The sequence below is a fragment of the Argiope bruennichi genome, chromosome 7, assembly GCF_947563725.1.
Source record: "Argiope bruennichi chromosome 7, qqArgBrue1.1, whole genome shotgun sequence".
Lineage (NCBI taxonomy): Eukaryota > Metazoa > Arthropoda > Arachnida > Araneae > Araneidae > Argiope > Argiope bruennichi.
The window spans coordinates 73,551,182-73,578,755 of record NC_079157.1 but is presented as its reverse complement, the minus strand read 5'-3'; the positions used below and the strand labels follow the sequence as shown (position 1 = coordinate 73,578,755).

The 27,574-nt window shown below is 29.8% G+C and overlaps 1 protein-coding gene and 2 non-coding genes across 4 annotated transcripts in view; 2 read left to right on the top strand and 1 right to left on the bottom strand.

Annotated features, from left to right (window-relative positions):
• The first annotated feature begins 11,654 nt into the window (after positions 1 to 11,654).
• On the top strand, positions 11,655 to 11,726 carry Trnae-uuc (transfer RNA glutamic acid (anticodon UUC)). The gene has a single exon. It is a non-coding gene; the product is annotated as a tRNA-Glu (tRNA).
• Positions 11,727 to 11,730: 4 nt separating this feature from the next.
• On the top strand, positions 11,731 to 11,802 carry Trnaq-cug (transfer RNA glutamine (anticodon CUG)). Its single transcript has one exon. It is a non-coding gene; the product is annotated as a tRNA-Gln (tRNA).
• Positions 11,803 to 21,968: 10,166 nt separating this feature from the next.
• The window catches only part of LOC129976296 (uncharacterized), a 51,096-nt gene continuing 45,490 nt past the window's right edge, over positions 21,969 to 27,574 (bottom strand). For both annotated transcript variants that reach the window (XM_056089789.1, XM_056089790.1), the window contains 3 exons: positions 27,392 to 27,439; positions 23,656 to 23,713; positions 21,969 to 22,493 (listed from right to left, as the gene is read on the bottom strand). In XM_056089789.1, coding sequence (XP_055945764.1) covers positions 23,664 to 23,713; positions 27,392 to 27,439 — 98 coding nt within the window. In that variant the 3' untranslated portion in view covers positions 21,969 to 22,493; positions 23,656 to 23,663. The remainder of the gene's footprint in view (positions 22,494 to 23,655; positions 23,714 to 27,391; positions 27,440 to 27,574) is intronic.

Genomic DNA, 27,574 nt, shown 5'->3' with positions numbered 1-27,574 from the left:
GCGTTACCCCAACTGGCGTAGAAAAAATTCACGCATTTGCGTTACCGTAAAAGGCGAAGAAAATTCACGCATGCGCACTGTGTTCTGATTGTTGGCATGGCAACCATTATCAACGGACGATTTAAATTACTTTTAGGTTAGTTGTATGCTTTTGTAAGTAAATTGTATTTATGTTAGTTATATATTTTTTGTATATGCTTATAGTTTTAAGTACATCGTTTTTTAAGTAGTTTTTTTAAACCTGTTTTCGACAGATTATTTTAAACGATTCATTTTATTTTCTTAGTGTTTGATGCATTTAAAATGAAACATTGTTAATGAATCGATCCGTTCATGATGAATCTGAGAAAATTTTGTTGACAAATTCTTGAGATATTACATAAATTAAGAAAGATATTCTTTAGTGCCCATAAAGTTTAAACGCTCAGTGACTCTATTATCAGTAATCATATTATTAAAAAAAATGCTTTGTTTCAGTAAAAAATATTATTATATTAATTGCAGATGAATCATTTACACTTTAATTTAAAGCATAAATTCTACGAGGGGTAACAGAAAATGAGAGAGATACATATCACGTTATGACTGAAGGCCTTTATAATATTATGAGTGAATTATATGACTATCAAAATTTGAAGTTTTAAAATATTTTGCTGAAGAATCTATTAAAGTTGGAATTGCATAAAATATTTAATTATAAAAATTTTAACGAACATTAAGATTGGCGAACCGGCTGGTCGCCAAAGGCGGCTAGTACAAAATAAAAACGGAAGTGAAAATCCTGTATCAGAATTAATATCTAAAAGAAGGATTTTTTTAAATCTTAATTTTAACTTTGGCGGTTGAATTGTTTGACGGAACAATGAAATTAGTTTGAATTTATTGAACCATTGCTACGGATTGAGCATTACGATTATAAAAATCTTATTGAAATTAGAGAAAAAAATTGTTCGGAAATGAAATTGATATCATTAAAAAGGTATTTTTTTGGAGATTTAAGATAGAGTAAAGATCATTTTTGTGAGATTATATTTTCGGAAGATATAGCTGTAAAGCATTAAAAGCATAGTTTTTAATTAACAATCTTAATCAGCCTTTGAAAAGTCGACATTAACCCTCATTTCGTCTAAGAAGAGTACTTTTGCAAAATTTCAAAAGGATCAGACAAAAAAACTGTAGATTTGTATAAAAGGCACACAAACAAACATTTTAAGACATTCAAAATAAGCTTCTTTTATTTGCAGGGAACCCAATTAGCTTCCGAAACGAATGTTAAATATTCCCCAATTAACTCAAATGCTTTATAATTTTCTGTTAAGAAGTCATGTTAGCATATTTTTCTGATGTAGTAATCTTCATTGATTTATATTTAGATATATATTCAATTTAGGATTAGCTGTGTACAAAAGGAATAACCAAAGGCCAAATTCATATTATTTCTGGTGAGAGTAATATCAGTTATGATCGTATTCGTAATGTGAGGAAATCTGCAGAATGGAGTGCAGAACTATCTTAGGTGTCGTCTTCAAACCAGTACAGTTACGAATTTATAATGTTGCTTTCCTGAGTGATTAGTTCCCTGATAAGGAAGAGTTTTACAGGGAGCCCAACTAAATGCGGGTTAATGACCTCCGACTTTGGCGACTTGGGGACGAATTTGGGAATTTTGGTTATAAAAATGAAGACATGGAATATTCTAGAATCTTGGCAATAACTCCATTAGGATTTGAATTTCAAGCTCCTTCTAGAACATTCGATGCCTTGTCACAGACGGTATAAAAAGCCGAGTCGATTCGAGAGAGAAGGTAGTCAATTGAATTGAGTTCAAGTGCGCAGTACAGCAAAATTTAATTTTCGAGTGCTGAGCTGGGCACTTTGTGCTCTTGCGGTGTTTGATAACGATGTACTGGTTACAGGCTACTGTGATTTTCTTGTATATTCTTCAGTTGTGTTTTGTTGCTGCGTATTTGTGAAGAATAAATCTTCATTATCTCTTACGGAGCCTGTTTGACTAATTTCCACCGTGCACTCCCCGGATCTGATTTTTCCAAAACAATAAAGCCCATGAGATCATTTTCTTGTAATCCTTGGACAGCTTCCTAGTGGAGTTTTACAAAATAATTTAGATTTGATTTTCAGTGTATTAATAAGGCAGAAATATATAGAAGCAAGAAGATTACTGGAAAATTAGTAACTGGAAACTAATTAGTAACTGGAAATACTAATTCCTTATTTATTAACACTTCTAGGGATATATTTTTAACACTTCTAGGGATATTAACTTACACTTCTAGGGATTAATTTAAAATTAAACACTTCTAGGGATATATTTTTGTTCATGATGTCATTTAAGACTATTTCTCACCAAAATGCATCATCAGTGTGAACAAGGATCAGAATACGACGTGAAATAAAGGGAAAGAAGTGGCTTTTATCCATGGTGGAGTTGAGGCTTATGGGGCACTCAAGTAGTAGTTCCTCAAGTGGGTTGAAGTGAAATTGATTATGGAATTCGTGATTGATTAGCTTAAATGGATGATCTAAACAAAGGAATCACATCACGCCAATGGCGTGATATGGAAGGATTTTGAATGACCAGTTTTCAGAAACTGCCCTTTTTACTTAGAGATTGCATCCTTCATTAAGAGACATTAGAACGAAAGGAAATAGAATCTTTGATCTGAAAAATATTCTTTTCGGCCAAAAAAAAAAAAAAAAAAAAGATATTTGAAAAATGTAAGTATTTTGGAAAAATATATGATTTTTATTTTTTCACATCGCCCCCCCCCCTTCTTATATAATTAAGTTTAGAGATATTTGAACAGTAATTTGTAGATTTATAAAATGCTTTCTATAACAATTCATAAAATATAAGAGTAATACATTGCAATTTCCCATAAATATCTACGCAGACTGCAGCTTATAAATTCAATTCTTTGTACTTTTATTTTTTTTAATGGATTTTAATTATTTGTAAGTTTTCCACTCAATATTCAATGCATAGCAGGCTAAAATTACTCGTGCTGCCATCTATTGGGTATCTACAATACAATGTTAAAGCTTAATCAATAATAAATTGTTTTCCTCCATATGTATCTTTTCGTGATTTTTTCAACATGTTATAAAGTAATAGCAATGAAAATAATCATAAGTTTTAAATTAAATATGTCGTCCAAAATTTAATGAAGACTGATTTAACAACTGGCACTTCCTCGGAACTAAAATTATATATCAAAGCAAAAAATTGCTTTTAAATGATCTATAGATCCTAATGGTTTAGAAGATTTTAAATAAATTAAAATAATGCCATGTTTTCATTGACACGAGACTACCTGTTCAGAAGCCCGAGCCGAAGGAAGTTGAAAATATTTAAAATATACTCATACAAATATTATTTCAATAAAAAAAAGGGAAAATATGAAGAAAACAAAGGTTATAAAGCACTAAAATATATACAAAATTAAAAATGTTGAAATTTTAAAGTAAAATTCCATAAACCGCAAAACATTTCTACTTATATTATATATATATATATATATATATATATATATATATATAGCGTTTCAATTGCTTTGTGATTGGTAGGTAGCGAGTCACCTGAGCCATGGCATTTGAGATTAGTTTTTACCAGTAATGTTTGAAATATTTAATGAAAATTATTATTATCTCATAATAAGTATTTATATTGCACTTGACGGTGTAAAAAAGCTTCAATTAACACCAAATCAGCAGCAAATGAATTTAAAACAATTTTGCTTGTTAGTTCTATTTTTAAAACACCTATTCTGCAACACAAATGAATAGTTTTCCAGTTTGTTGGTGCGATCGTAGTTTAACCCCCTGCATGGCACAATTTTCAAAAACCGCCAATCACGAGCTTGCGCCATGTTTTTCGGAGGAGTCCTAGACTATAGAAAACGGGGGTTGCCAGCTTTGGCGCATTATCGCCAATTTGGCGACGAAGGAGGTTAAACTATATTCACCCACAAATGTTAATCCTGCATTATTTCTTAAATAATAATGGGACGTCCAGTAATATCAGATGAGAAAAAAAATGCAAAAGAAGATCGAGCCAAAATTTAGCAATTTGAAAAGAAAAATTGATGATGGAACAGCTAAGTTGGCGGCAAAATCAGAAAAATTGATTTAATATTTAGATATTGGAGATATAAGCAAAGAATGTTCTCACTGCGAGGTTTTGAGTTTTGAATCGGAAGTAGGCCGATCGGGAAAATGTATATTTTAAGTAAAGGTTAAGCTTCCAGCATTGAATGAATGGATTGAACCAATGGATTTTAAAAACTTGCTAACTGAAACTGTCGAATATCGCATACAGTATCAAAAAACATCAAAATTGGTGAGATGAAGGGAGCAGGGAGCAACGACCCTCTAGTATTGTATAGAAAAGCTTGATAATACAAAATGATTTTTAGTAATTAATAGATCTGCGAATTCTCTAATCAGGGGCCAGCACAAAGAAGATGAAAATAGTACCACCTCCGATTAAATTTGTGACAGCAAAACACTTTTATTTTATATTTTTTACTTTCTTTTATACAAAACATACAGAAAGAATGCATATTAATTGTCGAAAAATACGTCTTTGAGATTCTAATGAATCTCCACGTTTCATACCGCCTTAAATATGAAAAACAAATCTTGGAATTATGTCTGCGTATGAACTCAAGCACTTAAAGTGAGAAAATTTTTATACGTGTTCTTTAAACCAAATTTTTTTAATTTATATAGAATTTTGAATGGAATTCATTTATAGGAAGTTTGTCTGTCTGACCTTCTATAATGGAAACGACAATTAGAAAATAGAAAGAACTGGATGTATAAAATTTGGTACACAGTTTTAATATCTAAAGTATAGATTCATAATAAATTTTGGAATCAAATTTTTAAAACGGTCGACCTGCTCTTGATCTGTAAAAACGATAATTCAAATCGCAAAAACTTCGATAAAGGAAATTTAATATGTGACCTTAATACTGAAATTGTAACTACGCATCCAATTTTAATTTCGAAAGGTTAAAAAGAAGGGGCACTCAAAATGCATATGCAATTTTCTTCACTTTATTACAAAGCGCAAAACGTTTGAGTGAGAATATCTGAAATTAAAGATCTAAGTACTAGTAACATTACTGGTCTTACGCAAGGCTCCCAATTTTTATGAAGGAAGAAACAAGGAATAATAATTAAAATTTTATCTTTTTAATAATACCAATTTCATTTGTACTATTTTTCTCTATTTTTTTAAATTATTAAATTTGAAAATAATCATTCATGATGTTTTTATTGTATTGATGAAATTCAAACTAATTAATTTTCCATTAAATCAATTATATTGTTGTAAAATACGATTAAAATAGTTTCAGAAAATTCATTTAAAATGCAATGAAAAATTATATTGCAAAAATATTAAATCATTGAAAAGAAATTTTTTGAATTTTAAGAAGATCTAAAAATTATTTTTGTTTTTAATATTTTTGGAAGATATCGCAGAAAAACGCCAATTTTTAATCAATTAAATTTTTAAAAAATCTCTCCAAGGTACATATTTCTACACTTCAAAATATATATGTCCCAAGTTCACCAAGTTTTAGATAGGTCAAACGGTCTGGCGTGCAGAACACCAACGCACAGACACGCGCACATACACATTCATTTGAATTATTAACAGAGAAGTTGCAGCCTTTTCATATCCCAATTTTCATTTCGTTTCCAATAAGTTTCTGAATTATTAAAAGATTCATTCAATTTTTCAGAGCGTTTTCCTTTCACACATGAATGAACGCCTCTAAAAAAATATTAAATTTAAGAGCAGGTGAAAAAATTTATTACGATACGGTTCATTAACAGAAGGCGAAAAGATTTTTAAAAAAAATCCATAATCGTTTGCATTGATTTTATTGGTACAAGCTAGCAACATTTAATATAATACTTTTTATTTTTATCATACTTGCATTATCATATTATTGAGTAATAATTAATTCCCCTTTTCAGCTTTACGATACATGAGATGTTATGTATATGATAATACCTATTATTTTAATGTGAGTAATTTGAGATAATTTTGATAAAGAAAGACCTATAATATTTTATAGAGAAACCCTTAAGATGTTTCGAAAATGCTTTTGCAACGATTTATGCGTAGAAACAATAATATTGTTACAAACTTCAGATATTGATTCTCTGCGCATTAAGACTCCTGGGAAAAAAAGAAGAAGCTATATACTAATAGCTGTTGTATGAATACTGAAATCAATAGCTCTGGCCTTGTCGACACATTTTTCAAAATATTATATAATAATCATAGATTGGCCACTCCACCCCGCCCGGATGCACACGGAAAAACTTGAATGCCCGGACCGCCACGACAGCAACTCTAGCGGGAACTGTGATTGAGTCCATCACCGGCCACGGTATAACCCTTCCGGAAGAAAGTACGTCCCGTCATCGATAGGAGATAGCAAACCCCAGGCTTTCGTATGGCCACCCACAAGGCTGGCGAGAACCAACCACCATGCCGGAAGCTTCTCATCATTAATTACGAGTTACCCCCCGTAGGCTAATGTTATAGCATAAGTGATAGATTTTTGAAAGATAGATAAAGATACTTAAAAACAGCATTTTAATTAAGAAAATCATATTGATTAAGAATAATACAACCAAGATTTTAAAGAAAATATAAATTAAAATAACCTAAATCAAAGCACAGACTCATAAAGAAAGAAAATTGTAACATTTCATAAGCACAAAATTATTCAGCAAAAATGAAGTAAGTTATGACGTCCGATAAGAATATTGGACAATAATTTCCCAAAATATTGGGTCATAAAAACACAAAAATATTTTTGAAGTCGGAAGGAGGAAATTAATAAATAATTTTAAAAGCAGCATTTTAATGAAATATATACAACAAGGTTTAAGCAAATATGAGCCTAAATTCAAATAATCTTAATTAAAACGTAAACCGATAAAATAAAAGAAAAATAATATCACAGATGCAAGATCATTTAACAAAATGAATTAAGCTATAAAGTTCAACAAGCAATCGAAGCAGTAAATTTCTAATATCATAAAAAAAGGAAAGAAAGAAATCAGCACCGATAACCAAACTTTAAAGAATTTACTCATATTACATATTATTCTAACTCAAAAGAGATGGTGTTCTCTGTATAATGTCGTGAATGCTACGAGTGTTCAGTTTATTATTATTAGCAGAATCCTCGATATGAACGTTTAGTACTTCGTAGTAGAGTGAAGAAAACCAAGCATGCATTTTAAATGACTTTTTTTTTTACCCATTGGAACCAAAACTAACCACAGAGCTACAATTTTAAAAATTTGGTACAATATTACAATTTGGTTCAACAATTTGATAGATCTACGCTTTAGATTAAAACTGAGTACCAAATTGTATCCATCCAGATTTTTGCATTTTTGAAGTTACCGTAACAGGCAGATATATAACATATTTGCTTATAGATTTCGTTCAACATTTGATAGAAATCTACAAATTTGGTTTTCTAGCCATATACTAAATTTCACCAATTCAGCTCAATGTGTTTTTGAGTTGTGTTCACAAAACAAACAAACTTCCTGAGAAAAAAGTTTTTCGAACTCGGAAAGTTTGGAATTTGAAAATTCGGCAATATCTAGAGGTCGATGTTTTTTTTTTTTTTTTTTTTCTTTTTAAAGGATTGCGATACTTTTACTTTGTGTACTTTATACACAAAGCCTATATTTACAGTACAAAATACATAAAAATTATACAAAAAAATTGCATTGTACATAGCAAATATTAAAAAATAAAATTCAAAATCTGAGTAGCAGTCTATTGTTTACACTGCAGAAAGGTGATTAATATTATTTTTTGGAAGGCCGAATTAACAAAGTGTTGAATTATTGAGAATACTTTACATTAATGTAAAAATTTAAAAACTCATGTTTTTTAAATGGAATTCAGTTGTTTTCAATGAAACGTATTTTATTTATTTTCCATTCAAACTTTTTTTTAAACTTAAATGCGGGGAATTTTGGATCCGATTAAATAGTTTACTACATTATCAATAAAACTGCGAAATCCCTTTCCTCAAATAATCCTCAAGCATTAATCTGTTCCGGAATAAAATAACCCTTTACCAGACGCAAGGAAGCTGCGTGACGTCATTGAAAGCCTTTTGACGTCATGGAGACTGGAACTTCGTCATTTCGAAGTCAAACGATAAAGTTTCAGTTATTTATTTTACTTGCGGATGATTTCTTTGTTTTTGTAAAAAGGAAAACAAACAGCTTTTCTCACGGAAAAAATGTTTAGCGGAAATCGAAAGTAGCAGATTGAATTACTGAATTGTTGCTATTTGTAACGATTTGTTATATTTAGTTACGTTTATATGGCTTTTTTTTTAACGTTTTATATCGCTTTTTTTTAAAGACATAATTAATGCAATACAATAATTTACAAAAAAAAAAAGCAGTGTAAAATAAAACCATTTAATTCATATTAAGAATTCTTTTTGAAATAGATATTTAATAAATCCATATGAAATATAATTATGTATTTTTAAAGTAATGAAGCTCACAATCAATATCCATGCTTAATAATATTAACGTAATGCTTTCTAAAATATTAAAACGGACATTATTTTATTTTGAAAAGTAAATAAGTGCCTTTAAAATGTATAAGCCTCGTGAACATTAATTCATATACAGTTAAAAAAAAAATAGAAATGACACGTAGAGTAATATATTGCCTTAAAATAAATATGTTATGATTCTCAAAAGTGTAATAGATACAGTAGAAGTCCAATAAAATGAGAACGGTTTATAACTGAAATCTTGCTATTGTCATGAAATGAATCGTCAGTGAACTCAAAATACAAAAAGTGTATACTTATTGAAAGTAGAGATAAAACAAGTTTTTTTTTTTTTTTTTTTTTTTTTTTTTTTACAAATGTAGATTTTAAAATTTGAATATAATGATGTAAACAAGTTTATATATAAAAATTGGTAAAATAAAAAATATCGTGGCGTTTTCATCAATAGTCTCATAAGAAGCATTGGAAATATAATAAGTAAAATTTGTTGAATCTATGAATTTCTTTTTATTTCATAGGAAATGTATCCCACTGCTTGGAGCACATATAGAGGCATGTTGCAAGTATGCAGGCTTTTCAAAGAGAATGAACTTGGAGATGCTGTTACAAATTTAAATGCACCAAAATAGAACCTGATAGCTAGAACATTAAAACAGAGGGGGAGAGGCTTAGATTTTCTATCCTAGAATATGCAACCCATACAGAATGCATTATGCCATAGAATAAAGAGACAGATGTTGAGGTTGACAAAAGGATTTCAATAAATGATATTGTTACGAATCTGTGATGCGGCTTCCCAGCATAGTGGGTTCCATAGGAGGTCCCAGAGCTTGGTGACGAATTTGGCGACTTTGGCGCCAAAATAGATTATACCCGAAACATGGAGAATTTTCCCTAACCGTCCAGTAGGAACGGAGTTACGCCTCGAACGTTCCTGATTGCCTGAGAGGCTTCTAGAAGAAGTCGGAAGCGGCAGAGCAGAGCAGAGTAGGGTGAACCAGTGGTGAACTGGGTTGAGAACCAGTGGAGTCGAAGAGTAGTCGGAAGCGACGGTGAAGAACTCGTCTTCCAGTGACTAGCGGAGCAGCGACGGAGTAGAGCTGCTGTGTATACTGTTGTATGCTGCACGTCTCGGCTGAAGATAATCGTCTTCTGTGCTGTATATAGTGTCGTCTTTGTGCTGTCCTGTGTGTCTTCGTGTAAATAAACGTCGTTGTTTTATTTTCTACTACCGTCTTTTGATTGAGCGTTCTTCACACCATATAACCGCCACTATCCAAACGAACCCTCGGAAATTTCGTAACAATATGAAATAATGAAAGAATTAGAAACGTTTCTCAAAAAAAGGATTTGAAGTATTGAATATAATTGGATTTTTTTTTTAAATTCTTCGAACGTTGGAATACCAAAATAGCTGCATTCCATGAAGCACAGTATAGTGCAATCCAATCGACAATAAGTAAACAAAATACTTATTTCAGTGTATATATACATTCGGAGAGTATTTTAATAAAATATTTCAAAATAAAATCAAAGAAGCGCATAGATTTTCCTCCGTTTAGGATTTTTTTAAAAACAATGAAAGGTTTGAATCATATTTAAAAAAATGATTTTGGCAATATTTTTAAGTTCAATAATTCAACAATATGCTTAATAATGTATTTGCAGTTAGAATTAAACACACATTGCATTTCAAAATTCACTTTAAGGTGTTGACGATCTAAAAATAAACGATAGGCTTAATAGATAAAAGCCTTATTATTGTGGCGCCCTACTTAACTGTAAAACTAACACTATTACTTGCATTTAAAGGTATATTTCCTAAGCATGGTTTTAACTATGGGTTAAAGCCAAAAACACTTATAAAAAAATTTAGAATAATCTCCCCGTTTCAGAACTTCCTAAGTTAGAAAAGCACATTTTTGAAATTATATCTGAACATCATAACTCAAAAATACTTTGAAATTTGGTATGTTATTTTTACATCAAATTCGTAAACTTCTATCAAATTTTGAAAGAAATCCAGTTGGTTCTTTTCGGCTATGCGATTATTAGCTAACATGATCAATACGAAACTAAGAGAACTAGATTGATAAAATATGATACATACTTTCAACATCTAAATGCAAATACTTATAAAATTTGGAACCAAATCCGTAATCATAAATTGACTACTCCAACCAGCCAGGAGGCACACGGAAAAAAACTGAATGACCGGACCGCTGAGACAGCAATACTGGCAGGAACTGTGGTTGAGTCCTAAGGGCCATTACCAGTCACGGTACAATACTTCCTTTGGGAAGTACGTCCCGTCATCGATAGGAGGAAACCAACTCAAGCCATTTCTGTACCCACCAAGGTGGCGAGAATCAACAACCATACCGGAAGCTCCTCATTTTCATTTCTGTGGTATCCCCTAGTCGGATGAACCTAATGCGTAAAGCAATTGATGTCTCTAAGTCAACACTTTATTAACAATCATGTGAAACTTAAATATATGCAATTTGATATATGATTTTTGGACTACAAATGCATCATGGATAGAATTTTGGTATCAATCGGTCTGAAAAAAGTCGCCAAAAATGCCCATTCTGTTTTCTAGTACTTAATTAATTAATCTCATCCCGGAAATTAATTACAAAAAAAAGAAAACATATAAAATCGCAAATTTTTATGTTTTTTCGTATATTAATAACATATATTTATATACCAAATATTATTCTCTAACTAATGTACGAAATATATTCTCTAATAAATATAACAAGTAGTATATTTATTAGAGAATAAATGAAAAAAAAAAAAAGTTTTTGAAAGCCCGCTAATTAATACTGCAACTAATAGTAAATAAGGAACTGATTTTTGCTTTCAAATATCCCATTAAAATTGTTGAATAACTATCATAAAATGAGCATCTTTTCAAAAGAATAAGGAGCGAGGATTTTTTTTTTTTAATTAACTTTCCGTTTCTGAAAATATCTTATAATCTTTCAGAGGAAAATGGAATTTCAAAACTCCTGCAGAACAGGAAAGTGGCATTTTACCAGCACCTCCCATGTGGTCTAGTGGTTAGGATTCCTGGCTTTCACCCAGGCGGCCCGGGTTCGATTCCCGGCATGGGAAGAGAGGTTCCATGGTGTAATGGTTAGCACTCTGGACTCTGAATCCAGCGATCCGAGTTCAAATCTCGGTGGAACCTTTATTTTAATTCTTACATGCCTTTTTTTTTTTTAAATATTATTTTTACTAAATAGCATGAACCTTAACTCTGTAAAATAATAATCCTCAATGGGGAAATATAGAAAGCATTATCATTAAGGATTTACTAATTAATTTATCTCTTTTTATCAGTGAGCAAATTAATCCTTACTTGCATGTGCGGATAAAATTCTTTTATGCTAAATCAAATAAAACCATGCAAATTATTCTGCATTTAGAATATCCTCGCATTCCATTTCACATCGGCAATTGAAAACACTATCCTTCCCTCCTCTTCACCTCATTTCAAATCAAATCTCCCGTCAATATATTAAAAAGTAAATAAATATCTGCACGTGTCTGCAAAACTTTAATTTGTTGTTCCTTTTGTTTGTTTTTAATTGATAAACAAGCCGACATCTGCTTCGGCGCCGTCTGCAATAACCCTGAGCTATTAAGAGACGGGCAGGGGAACTGAAGTCAGAAACAAAATTTTACCGTTGCCATGGTAATGCCAGAACTCGATACGTGACGTCATCATGCAAGGCGACTAAAATATCTCTACACTATTACCTGGGGCGGTATACTTCGCCCATTTCGATTTGGAGGGTTCGCAAAGTTTCAATGTATGCAAACTTTTTTAAAGTTTCATAATTCACTAAATTTATTTTTGTTATAAAAAAATATTGCGAATAAATTTTTAAAAATCACGATTTTTAGTATGAAATTTTATTTTTTTAAAAATGGAATTGTTAATTGCTTCAGTTTTAAGGAGCAAGAGTCAAATATTATTATGCTTTGCAAATACCGCATAGTTCAAAGAAAAGGAATTTTTAATGATAAAATTCTAAAAAAAAATTTAATAAAAAATGGGGATGTCAAAAGGTGCTGATAGAAATATTTCAAACATTTACTTACTATAGAAATACTTTAACCTTTTAAATATAAAATAACTTCTTATTGTTTAGGAATTTTTTTCTTAAGGTATACATTATCGATTAATTTCTTTACAGCATTGTTTTCAGCATATCGAGCTGTTACGTTTTTATTTTGATTTTAGTAAATTTTTTTTCCCTTTTTCTTTTACACTGACTTCAGGAATTTTGATTAAAAAAAACTCTTTCTACTATTATTATTACTTTTTTCTAGTCTAAACTATTTTTTAGTAATTAGTACACTAATTAAAGCGTGTTTAAAAAATTTTATAGTCATTATTTTTTATTTTTAATATAATCATTTTTTTCCTCATTTACTACCAGATGGCGCTTCTGATATGGAACCAAAATTTAGTTAAAATTGATGCATTATTTAAAATATTAATATATTGTTAGTGAAAGCACAAAACTGTATGATATTTCAAAAGTCTAATATGTCCAGAAGACAGCTAAAAAAATATCGATTACAAAATTTCATTTATGCAAACAAAAATAAGCTCAAAATAAAAGTATGAAACAATAGAACAGCATAAAAACTTGATATTTTGCTAGTATGCATTTCAGAACACAATTTAACAAATGACACACAAAAAAAATTAAAATAAGAAAATAAAATAAAAAAAAATTGGTACAATTATTAATATTGATGAAGAAGTACTATTGGAATTATTATTAATATATTTATAACTGTGAAGAATTGTTTACAATCGATAGTAAACACTATTATCATCATCCAAGAATCGATTTGTTTAAATCTGTATTACAGGGACGTACAAAAAAAAAAAAAAAAAAAAAAAAAATCCAATACACAAACCAAAATTGTTCCTTTCTTTCAAACTTTTTTTTAGGAAATATATTTATATTTTAAGTAATTTAACGGAACTGCTTATGTTCAGTTTTAGAGCAAAAAATATTTAAATATTCTTTAAAATTGGTTATTTTTAGACTTAATAATAATTTAAGTCAAAATTAAAATAAAGAAACGATAACTGAGATTTAAAATTCATGATTTTTTTTTTCTTTTGTCCATTATTTATTTATTTATTGAAAAACATTTTTTTTTTCTTTTTCTTATTTTTTTCCCCTTTCTAATTTCAAGCAGGACGATATTTTAAGTATTCCAATTATAAAATATAGAAATTTAAAATTAAACAAAAATTAAAAATATGACAAGACTCCTTCTAAATTGTTTTCTGTTTACCAGTGAATAGATTGAAAAATATTTTTGCTCAAAATATGAAGAACATTTTTTGTTTATCTAAGGCCTTGTAAGTCACGGCTTGTCATGACAAAGTTGAGGTACATGGACTGGAGGAAAAATTAACGCCATCACTGAAAAATAAATATAAAGCACGAAATGTAACATATAATAAAAATGATCGTATTTTATGGGTTGCCGTACCGTTCATACGATTGTAATAACACGTTGCGAACGTATTACTTGCAATGCGCGAAGATTATAGACATAGTACATTTACCATCTATACTTATAATAAAGCTCAATGTGTGTGTGTGTTGGCGCTCTACAGGCCAGGTCATTTGACATACAGCTATCAAATTTGGTACATGTATACCTTAGAGGTCGGGAATGTGCACCTGGGGTCCCTTTTTTTGAAATTTTAATTAGAATTTTAATTATTAATTAAAAACTAACTTTCCCGCCAAAAAAATCTTCCATTTTCCCCACCGCCAAATAAGTAAGGCATCAGTTGTTTTTTTCTCCCAACAGTCATGAGGCTAGGGTTAAAATTTTTCGACGGATTATTTCAAACGATTCTGTTTATTTTCTTAATGTTTTATGCATTTAAAATTAAACATTGTTAATTAATCCATGTTTCAGATTCATTCTGAAGTACTTTTGAATTAAAATAACACAGAATAAAGGAAATTAAAAATGTCTAATCTGCATCGCGTTACCCCAACTGGCGTAGAAAAATTTACGCATTTGCGTTAACGTAACTGGCGAAGAAAATCCACGCATGCGCATTGTTCTGATTGTTGGCATGACAACCAACGGACGATTTAAATTATTTTTAGGTTAGTTGCATGCTTTTGTAAGTAAAATGTATTTATGTTAGTTATATATTTTTTGTATATGCTTATAGTTTTAAGTACATCGTTTTTTAAGTAGTTTTTTTTAAACCTGTTTTCGACCGATTATTTTAAACGATTCATTTTATTTTCTTAGTGTTTGATGCATTTAAAATTAAACATTGTTAATGAATCGATCTGTTCATGATGAATCTGAGAAATTTTTGTTGACAAATTCTTGAGATATTATATAAATTAAGAAAGATATTCTTTAGTGCCCATAAAGTTTAAACGCTCAGGGACTCTATTATCAGTAATAATATTATAAAAAAATGCTTTGTTTCAGTAAAATATAGTATGATATTAATTGCAGATTAATTCTTTCCACTTTAATTTAAAGCATAAATTCTACGGGAGCTAACAGAAAATGAGAGAGATAATATTACGTTATGACTGAAGGCCTTTATAATATTATGAGTGAATTACATGACTATCAAAATTTGAAGCTTTAAAATATTTGATGAAGAAGCTATTAAAGTAGGAATTACATAAAATATTTAATTATTAAAATTTTAACGAGCATTAAGATTGGCGAACCGGCTGGTCGCCAAAGGCGGCTAGTATCTAATAAATGGAAATGAATTTTTGTTTGTTCGTATTTATGGGTTACCGTATTTATGAGCTGCCGTACATAAAATACGAACATTAGCATACGATTATTAGCACTTATTTTGAATGCATTAAAATTTACAAAAAAATTGTTTCATACGTTTCTATTATTCAATATTATTTAAAAATCAACAATTGACGGCATATGTCAATCGCACATATATCAAACAAAATAAAATTATTATCATCGAAAATATTTAGTGCAAGCGCTAATTTTTTTCTCTTTTCGTTAACGAATAGACGTCTACTCAAGACATTGTCATTCAACGGGCCAAATATTTTGACTGCCTCGAACTGCACATATTATTCAGAGTTTATTTCACACATACCAAAAAGTATTATTATTATCGATACATCAAGGTAAGTTATATATATATAATTATATCAAAGTAAGTTATATCAAGGTAAATTTTCCAGTGCAAACAGCAATTTTTCTGTTTATTCATTGAATCGACAAACGATATTTCGGTTATATAAGCGTAAATCGTGTTGATTGTTTCGTCAAAAAATGTCTCCCAAATGTTCGCCACTTATTAGATCTGCCAACGTAGCAAGAGCGAATTCAAGATTCTCAAATAAACGAGGAACAACAAGTGAACAATGAAGCAGATCTTTAAGAATTGCAAATTCACGTGTTTCAGAATCTCAAGATCAACATGCGGAAAGAATAGTTTAGTTTAGTTATATTAACGTCCCGTTTTTAAAGCAACATTAGGGCTATTTTGGGACGGACCTCGTCATTTTGAACCACGGTCAGATGACGAGGAAGACACCTGAGCTGGCACCCCCCTCTCCACACCACACCACCAACGGGAGGACGATTGGCCCTGACGGATTTATCGTGCAACAGACCCCCAATCCTCCGGTTAACAAGCCGAGACCTTACCAACAGGCCACCACAGCCCCCGGGGAAGAATAGAAAGACAACGTTTTCGTATTAACCGATCACGCGCATCAGAATCAAGACCAACATGCAGGAAGAATCGAGGCAACTATTCTCAATGGAAAGTAGAATGGAGATGTGCTCATTCCACGACACACTTTCCCACTGACATGCCTTTTGATATCAAACGACTGCAGTTTCTCATTGGACTTGCATTCTCGATGATCATCAACAAGACGCAAGGCCAATCACTTCAAGCAAGGATTGAACCTAGAAAGTCCATGTTTTTCACATGGCCAGTTGTATGTTCACAAGTCAGACAGCCAAGAAATTCATTTGTTTTTGCTGGAAACGGGAAAAACAAAATATATTGTCTACCCTAAAGCACTTAAATAATAAAGTTAAAAAAAAATAGAATAAATATTATTTATACTTCTCCTTTCAATAAATGTATTCATTATCAACAAGAAAATAAATAGCATTCTTTCTATCATTTCTAATGATAGAAAGAATGCTATTTATTTTCTTTTGGAAGTATCATTTGAAATAGCTGTCTAAACAAGACAGCTATTTCAAATGATACTTCCAAAATTATTTATTCTGCGACAGGAACGCGCCGGATAACAGCTGGTAGACAATAAAAATAAAAGAAATTTAAGTAAAAACTGAAAGGCTTTTGATAACATATTCTCCCTAAGCTTGCATGTGTTTACTTTAATAGAACGAATCATTCAACTTCTTTTATTCTAAAAAGTTGTCTTCGGCGACCAGCTGGTTCTCCATAATTATAGATTACATCAAATCTTAATTGAATCTTTCTTAGGTAACCTGGTCTTAATAGCTATTACAGCAAAGCATTTTTAAATTTCAAATTTTAATAGTCATATAACTATTAAGATTAGAATAACTAAAATAGGATAACTTATACTATTTTAGAAGATTTATGAGTTTTATTGCGTTATACTTCTTTAACTTTTCTATTTATTTCACTAAAATTTCGAGGTTAGTTTTGAAATGGAAGAGATTGAGAATTTTAACTAACCAGTCCAGTAACATGTTTTCTGAATCGAAATACGTTCGTAAAAAATATAAGGATAAAAAGAAGATTCATCCAATATTGAAGTTTTGGAAGTATTACAGAATATGTTTCATGATTTACGCAATAGAACAGAAGATTATTCAATAGGAATTTCATTTTTTTAAATCAATGGACCAATAAAAAAAGCAAAACGCCAAACAAAAAGAAAAAAAACAACATAAAAACGTTTAAAAATGCGAATTTTTTTTTTTTTTTAATTCATCACTGCTTGCTACTGAAGTTAAACGTCAACTAGAATTGTCATATTATTAAAAAATTTTTATTAAAAGCATCTTTAAATATAAATTAATTTAATATGGAAAAATAGGTTGAATTTTCATAACTTCATCATCGACAATAGGAGAAAAACGCCAGAATAAAGTAGCGATAATGAAAACGATTTGGATTTCCTTCACAACAATGTAAATATTGTTGTAACATATATTTAAAAAAATTTAATTAAATATAGACCAAAGAATTTCGCAGTAACTAAGCTGGTATCAATAAAAGCTTTTTAAATTTCAGCATGATATAAAAATTATTTTAAATCGGGAATATTTTCGCAAGTTATTGCAAAGACAAAAATATCTCTATGATTTTTTTAAACTTTTAGTTTAATTTTAAATAAAGTCTTTTTTCTAAAAAAAAATTCTCTCTCTCTCTCTTTTTTTTCATCATGTGAGAAATGATGATTTGGTTTGGGATTTTTGAACTCACAAAATGCACAGGCAGAAAATTGTCGATTTATCGCTTCTCAGGTATCAATTTTTCGCTTTTAGAGTTATTAGAAAATGATAAAGAAAGTTGTCACATTGACGATTTATCACCAAAAAAGTTACAACTTGGCTCAAATGTCCGCCATGTACCCGATTCTCCTGTCTGCCCATTAAAGAGCAGAGTCGAAAAAATTGTGACCCGATTTCTGAATATATATAATTTTTTTAATTTGCAATTTTTCTAGCTGGAAAAAAAAAAAAAAAGATTTGAAGTCTGAACGATTTTAGATGAAAGATTCAGAGATTTTCAGATGAAAAAAGCCGTCACTTTTCTAAAGACGACTGCGAAATCACGTGATCATTCTAAACCAATTTAAACCGGATTTTCGGGGGAAAAGAAACATCTAGCTTCGAGATAGTTGATTTTGAGATGGCCAAAAACCAGTGCTTTTCTAATTACTGGTGATTGCTAAATATGAGTCATTTGAGAACCCGATGTTTTTCTGTCGGACCTAAATAATAAGATTGATTCTAGAGAAAAAAAAAAAAAAAAACTCGCGCTACAAAAAACGGAAATCAATGATTTATGGAAATGATTTTGCAAAATTTATTCCCTTCAGTATCAATTCTTTTTAATCTTTGGCTTAAAAGATATTTCTAATTTAATGACATCGTTTTTTAAATATTTTTTATATAATAAATTTCCTGAATTTCTCTATTTGAAATTATTTACTTATTTAATTATCCCTCTGTTTCCGTCCGTTGGAGCTTATTTCTACTCCGCTTCATTTTGCTCTTTTTATTTCATTTTTAAAAAAATGAAGGGAATTTTTTTTTTTATTTGAACAAGGCTGCATTGCTGAAATTTACCGTTGGCACTGCACTACAATATACGTTAAAGGTTTATTCCAGATGTAATGGAAATTTTAATTGGCAGTTTGATACTACTGCAATTAGTGATTTTTATTTTTATAAACAGCCATTTTTGTTTGCCACCAAATTCTAAAACCTTCCGCGTTTTTGCGCATGCGTTAGGTTAGGTTTAATTCTGTAAGATAGGGTTGAGAGGAGAGAGGAAGACGTTTACATTTAACAATAAAGTAAAATCCGGAAATGCACACATCCTTCCACGCGTCATCCCTTAGTGAGATAGAATCGTCGAAAAGTGGTCGTCTCAGAATACCGAAACGAACAATAGGTACTTACAAATTTTAGCAGTCCCTGGCTTACTTGGAGACCTTAGGATAACACCAAGTTCTATTATGCATAATGCAACCATCTTGATGATCGAATCTTTAAATCTTTAAGGTTATTTGGACATAAGTAAACATTTTTATTCATGCTGATGTTTTCAATGACTTGTCACATTATTACTAGATTCATAAAAGAAATTGCAAAAGCATAATCTAAAAAAAAAAAAAAAAAATGTGTCAATAGATGTTTAATGAATGATTTTTAAGAATTTAAATTATTGCTCACCAAGTTATAATTTACAAGAAAACAGAGTAGGAGAGTTGTTTTCTTTTGTTTGGAACCTAATCATTTTTGCTCTAGTTTCTTTCAATATTTGAGTTTCAAAAATAATTTTCTAAATATTTTTAGTTTCAGCAAGTTTTATTTAGACAACTGGAAAAATTTGAAGCAATATAATAAAGATTTTACTGATGCAAAATAAATGCATATTGTTATGAATTATATAAATTGAAAGCATTTTGACAGTATGCTTAGTGATTTAGCATTACGAAATTTCTACTCTTTTCTAGAAAATTCCAGAATCTGACGAGAGTTTATAAAAGCCTTGATGCTATCACCAATCGAGGAGCTACTGTTATGCTTTAGTGTGACAAGCAGTCATTGTTTCTGACTCTGATGAAATTGGCACTAAATGTAACCAAATTTGCTATGAAACAACTCGAGATTTTTATTCTGTAAAGTTATAATCTGTTAACATTATAACGGATATAAACTGTTTACATTTTAATATAAATTCTGTAACATTAACTTAATTACGATAAACTAGGCTGGATAGTATGGGAGCCGAATAGTCGCTAACTGGGTACTCAAGAACGTTCTGTAAATGCAAATCTGTTATCTTTAGCTAAATTATATAAAAGATATAAATATATTAGAAATGCTTAAAAATCAGCTAACTGGATACAAATGTGAGAAGAAACAAAAATCAAAAGCTGCATTTTTAAGGTAATAAACTATATACAATATACTCCCAAGTATCTGGCCTAATGTGGTAGAAGGACAGATCAAATAACAAAAAAGCTGGAGTTCTATGAACTCATTTCCTTGCCAATCAATACCAGAAGGCAAAGTTTTTGTACCAAAACTCACTGTTATAATATGTATTTTCTCACTTCTTACTGAGTACTAAATCCTCCATTCATCTGAAATTCAAATAGAATGTGAAAGCGACCACGGACCTGTAAAACATGGAAGCAACTGCCAGTAATGTGTTGAGTTAAAATAGAAGGCTCTGTACTGGTAGTTTATTTATGTTTATATACAGCATTACAAGAATTATTAGAGAAAAAGTAAGTTAAAGGATATAAACTTTTTAAATTTTAATATGAATTCTGTACACTTCTCTGTGTATACTTAAAAAAATATTAAACATACCCCAAGAACAATTTATGAATCTTGTACGTACTGTGCAGTTATAATCAGGAACAGCAGCAACAATTGAGGTCTGTTACACACCAACGAAACAATGAACAACAAGCAAAATGCTGTTCTTTTTCTGTCACAACTTGTATTTTGTACACGACATGTAGGAGGATTGTAGCCGATGCTCGCTATCAATACCTTGCCTTCTTCAATTAATTATGATGTATGAAAACTAGGCTGAATAGTACGGAAGACGGATAGTCGGGTACCAGATACTCGGGAGTATACTGTATGTCATTCTTAAATAAATCTCTGAAGTATATATTAATTACCTAAAAAAGCGGAATTAAATGAAAATTATTTCATAAAAAGTAAGAAAAATATGTCTTGTTAAAACTGTTTAAAGCAAATATAATAAAATATTATAAATAAATCACTACATAAATTATTTGAACTTTTTACATACTAACATTCTAAATGCATGAATAAGAATTTGTAATCAGAATTTTTATCTTTAAAATATACAATACAAAAGCACAACAAACTAAAAAAATTGTGTAAAAATTGTGAAAAAAAAAATTCCGTGGGTGTAAGCTAATGAATCATATACTGTAAAGAGAGACAACTTTAATACCATTATCTTTAAGATTTATTCAATGCATTAAATAGAAACTAATATCAAAATCATAAACCTTATTTTTGTTTTTTATTGTGAAACTTGTTAGATTTGAAAGAAAATATTATTAGAAGGAATATTAGATTGATGCATTTTAGAACAAAATTGGAATAAAATAAAAATACAATTTAAACAGTGAAAGCCATTTCTTGTGATATAAATACATAATGCAGACAGTGTTTGAATATATCAGCATATAATTATAACAAAAGTATCAAAGGAAATTACAGCACCCTCCCCAAAGGTTTCCCATGTATTGTCTTCAATGATTTTCTTAACTAAAGAGATTAATTAATCATTAGATACTTTATTGACAAACAAATATTTTTAAGGATGAAATTTGAAACTACACAGATATAACTGTGTAATTTATATAAAATGTACCTAAAGTCTTTGATACATTTTAAATTAAATTTAGAATCTATTCCTCTGTGTAAAAAAACATAGTTTATGTTATACACACTACGAGGGAAGTTTTATGTCTGCTTTCAAAAATAAAAAATAAACTAAGAATTTGCAAAACAATTATGTTATAATTTAAAAATAGCATAAAAAAATCAAGGTAAGAAGTACAGAGAATTTATTACATCAAAAGGAGTTGGTAAACATTTATTACATCAAAAGGAGTTGGTAAACATTTATTACATCAAAAGGAGTTGGTAAACATTTATTACATCTTGCATAATCCACAATCAAATTTCAATGTGTGTGTCTTAAGAATATTCTAATTCAATCTATACATCGTTAACATAGATTGTTGACGAGATTAAATAGCATGCAATATTTGTACAATTCTTATATAAGATGCTTCAAACCTCATATGTAAATAATGTATAAATATACAAACAAGCGATAACCAATATTAACTTTGACACATATGATTACATTTTACATAATAACGAAAGTACATATACTCAAGTAAATAGACACTTTAACATACATACAATGAAGACTTAAGATGAAAATTCAAAATTCCAATTTGGAGCTCCTATCAAGATAATGCTCACTGGCATCTTCCGTCTTTCTCGCTGTTCCCATCTCTTTGCTTCACTTCCTTTACATGGTCTTTTTCAGCTTAATATTGATATCTATGAGCAAAATTAGAAGACAAACAGTGTTATCAGAAGAGAAACAATTTTACACTGTGAAGAAGACTTCAGTACAATTTGCATTCTCATATATTAATTAAAAGATTAGTTTCATATCTGATTTCGAACTCGTCAAGGACTTTTGGTACTCTTGGCATAATTGTCCAGAAAAAAAAAATATTTAAAACAAACATATTGTTAAACATAAAAATAATGGTATATTAAATTAAAGTATGGATGGGAACAAAAGGCAGCATACAGTACAAACTGAACAATGCTCAAACAATGAAGAAATTGAGCAAAATGAATTTGGAGTCAATATGACATCAAGCTCTCACAATGTCAAAATAGATCATAAAAATTAATAAAGTTTGTGGTCTGTGTTTACCAGAATGAAATGTGTTGAGGATCTGTCTATCCCATGGTAAATGAATGCAATGCTGTGAAGAAGAATTCTGTTTCAACCAGAACAAAAAAGAATATTTCAAAGAAAAAAAAATCGCCTTTAACACCAACGTAACATAGGATTCAACACAATAAAACTGTTGTAGTTATTCTTTGATTTTTGCAAAGAATAAACCAGAGATGTATTGTAGTCTGAGTTAGAGATTTCTAGAGCCTTTACACTGTCTAAATATATGCCTACAAATTTGAGTACGAAGAAAATTTCTTTTAATAACAGATAGTGATTTTATCCAGTAATTTATTGACCCCCTTACACAACGGTTCTTCGGTGGAATCGGGTCACGAACCTGAAACCCTCCGGGTTCTGAAGCCAAGACCTTGCTACCAGGCCACCGTGGCCCCATTCCTATTAAGTTCATATTATTATTATTATTGTTTCTACTCAGGTTCTCACTCTCTCTTTTTTACATCATGTAATTTAATTACTTAAATAAAAAAAAAATACTCATAAAACCATTCTCCTATTTCTATATTAATCAATTTCAGAGATTCAAAATTTCCTCAATTTCTAATTTAAAGGAATAGGAAAAACACAAATGTTAGATACATTTACATTTATACAATATATACATATTAATGAATGCACATTTTGAATAACACAATATATATATTGAATAACACAGTATCATTTCACAAATAAATGTCTATATTTTAAGTTAAAAATGCCAATGAAATATACAGAGAGAATTTCTATTACCACTATTTTTATTGGTGCATCCTGGAAAATACAGATCCTCCTTCAGAACAATCCATTTCTGTAATTTACAAAATGTGAAAATATGTGTGAATTGATTTCATTCTCTAACAAAAATAAAATAGTTATAATACATTTTAAATATATTTAATATTAATTTCACATTTTCAATTTAATATGAAAAGCAATATATTTATATATGTGCACATTTATTAATAATTACACATTTATTAATAAATTTACAGTTACATTCCAATACATATATTTATAGTTACGCTATAATACAGTGGAACTTCACTTATTGAGTATGATTTGTTCCTGAACATTACTCATAATGTTAAACTCTTGTTAAGTGAAACAATTTTATATTTAGAAATACATGAGAAATAGGAAAATGCATAACAATCTGAGTGGGCAAATGTAAACAAATTTATAATAATGTATTTTACTATTTATAATGTATGCTTTTCTTACAAGAAAATTATCTAAAGATGCTATCTTTGGCTATGTCTCAAAATTTGACAAAAATAAGACAGCATTATCATTAAGTGAATTAGTAGTGCATATCGTATATAGCTTAATACATTGGTGCTTCTTAAAATACAATGTAATAAATTCCCACTAGCTCAGGATCTCCTTAATTCGCTGGGAATCTGTTACTCTGTTGTGTCCATTATTTCTTCTTCTTCTGACCAAATTTCCTCCATAGTTTTTTGCTGTGACACAGAATGCAGCTCCATAAATCTTTGATAGTTCAGGCTATGTTCTTCAACAACTCATCAATATCGTTGCTATTCATGTTTAACCTCAGAATCTTCATCTAAGATAAAATCTCGTTGATTAAGGCTCTACAGATACTTGCTAAAATAGATCGGAATCATGTTCGACAATGCTATTCAAATAAAACTTCTTCCATGTAGGTATAAAGTTTCTCTTTAAACCTACAATAACATCTCTCTTTAAACACTAAAGTGCTCATCAACAAAGGCTGACAGGCCAATCCAGCATTTGATGTCATGATGCTACCTCACCACTCATTCTGTTAAACATCGCTCATTAAGTGAATGCTTTTTTTTTTCTTCTTTCCATTTTGCTCTGCTCGTTAAATGAGGTTTGACTGTATCTGCATTTATAATTACATGAAAATATACAATACTTAATTTCACAGATAAATTTCCATGTTTGAAACTTAAAATAGTTAATCAAAAATATAGATAGGACAAAATTTCAACTACCAGGACCTTCATCTGCTGTCACACAAGGACGAATTTTGTTAAATAAGGTCAAATGTACTATTATACTATAAAGAACAAATTTTTTAATTTTATTAAAGAGAAAGAAGGTGTAAAACAAATGATAATTAGTTCCTTTTAAAAAACGAAAATCCATTGTTATTGTTCTAAAACTCTCTTTATTTCTACTTTAGCAAAAGGAAAATCGTTTTCCTCATGGTTGTGATTTTGGGAATTCGATTTAAGAATCCTGAGATCTCTGTTTCCTCCTCTGACAATCTGCAATATCTGTATAATCAATTGGAGCCGAGTAGCGATGCTACAATGTTTTCTTTACCAGAAATATACCATTTGTCTGCAGTAAATTCAGCAGTATAGTTCAACTGCCAAATTTGTCTTAGAAAAGCTTTATCTAAACTCTGTTAGAAAGCAAAGGTGATAAGTTTATGATCAGTGAAGCTAGTAAATGATCGTGCTTAAGGAATATGCCCAAAATGGTTTATCATTAGATAGATTGCAAGTAATTCTTGATCATAAGCCCTGCAGTTTTTAAGAAGAAAAAAAAAAAACTTAGCAATTTTTTTTTTTTTCATTATTATATAGTTGATTGATCATGGCATCCCAGAGGAGTTAGATCCATTTGTTTTTAGTGACTTGCACCATCTTATTAGAGTGAATATACATTGTTACAATGCATAATGAGCTTTTAATATCAGTAAAACCATTCTGCAAATCTTTGGTCTAAATTATAGGGAGGGGGTGCTGTTTTTCTTTATTCCTACAAGAGAAGCTCTCGTCTCTTCTAATTTTCATGAATTCAAGGCTTTCTTTAGTTTTGATGTAATCCTGCCTATTATGTTCTTTAATTATCATTTTCTAAGTAGGGTTTAAGTAAGTTCGGATGTAAGTTCATTTAAAATGCTCCTTATAGGTTTTGAAAAGTGTTAGCAATGAAGTTAAGAATGACACTATTGTTATACAAAACACCTTTAATCGTCAATGAGATTATATCGATTTTCTATTTTTACTGTTAACTAATAAACTAAAATGTGAAAGAAAGCCTATTCCAACAGTAAGTTCACTGAGATCTGCAATATAAAAGGAGTAGTTGGAAGACTTGCATAGCTCCAAATTCATTTCCAATCATTTTTGACCATATATTTTGGTTATTGTATAGTTGGCTGCAAACAACAAGTTTAGATACAGTACTTTTTTTTATTGCAATAGTGGAATAATTGATATTTCTGCTTCAGTGTCAATTTAAAAAACCGTCCACTGATCATTTTCACCAATGAGTTTGACCTCTTAACTTTTAGTCACATTCGAATGCTGGGATTCAGATTTCTTATTTGAAGCCATTTGCATGGCAATATGCACTAACAAACATTCTCACGAAAGTGAAAATAATAGTTGCTTGAAATCAATTTGCACCATTGTAGGCTGGAATCTGTATTCGTTTCTGCTAACTGCAGTCCAAGTTTGATATTTGTTTCTGTAAGTCTTGAGTAATATTGTTAACAAATGATATTGTGAGCTATCTGAAGTAAATTGAGATTTAATTCTCATATTTTGTCTCTCATAATGTTGATAATTTGAACAAATCATCACTGCTTAGAGATAAATGCTCCCTGTTTGTGAGTGCATGTGTGCTTTTTACATACCAGACTATTTGATCTACAGCTTTCAAATTTGATACATGGAATGCAGAAATGTATACCTTTGAGTACTTTTATAAAATTAGGATTTTAAATTAAGCTGAATTTTATACTGCATCAAATTTTTTTTTAAAAAAATTGACTTTTTAATGATGCCAATTTAACACCCATGAATTGTGGAAATTTTTTAAAAACATATATGCTTATTTTTCGACAACAGATAGCATTGTTGCCTTGAAATTCAATCTGTTTTCATTGTTTCATCAATTATTTAACATGATTTTCTTCCATTAATGGAAATTTTAATATCCATGTAGTTTACAAGATTTACAAATATCTAATTAATCTTTCTACTAAGCTTTCTGATTACATTATTGCAAAATTTAGAAGATAGATAAATTAGACATTTATGCTTTAAATATGATAATGATGATATGCGAATGTCACCATTCATATATACGATAAACAGAACTTAACTAAAACAATTAAAATAACATGGCTTTAATATCATATGTTTTGGTGAAAACATGAGCATGTAGTTGTAGAAACTACTTAAATGAAATTAAATATAGCCAATATTTTTGGTGAACCAGCTATATTAAATTAATAAAATAAAAAGAACATTAATAAAGTAATAACTTAATTAAATAATCCATATTTTCATTGTGATTAGACTGAAAAAAATAAAAGACAAATTCATTAATTGCCATTTCCTGTAATCAAAAAAATTGATAATTTAGTCAATTTCTTGGCTTAAAATGCATAATGCTCTCACATTTGAAAATAGTTTAACAATCTATATATCTTATCTTCCATTTATAATACAAAGAAATTGAAATAAGATCAGCTCACCATCATCATAATCATCCCAATCCTCATCACTTGGTGGAGATAGCACAGCTATATAAAACAAAACACCATTTTAATAAAAGTATAATTATGTAACAAATATTTCAAAAATGAACATTTTTGAGTCTTTAATAAACACCTTGACAACAGAACAAATACATTTCAATAACCTTTGAAAACTAGTTT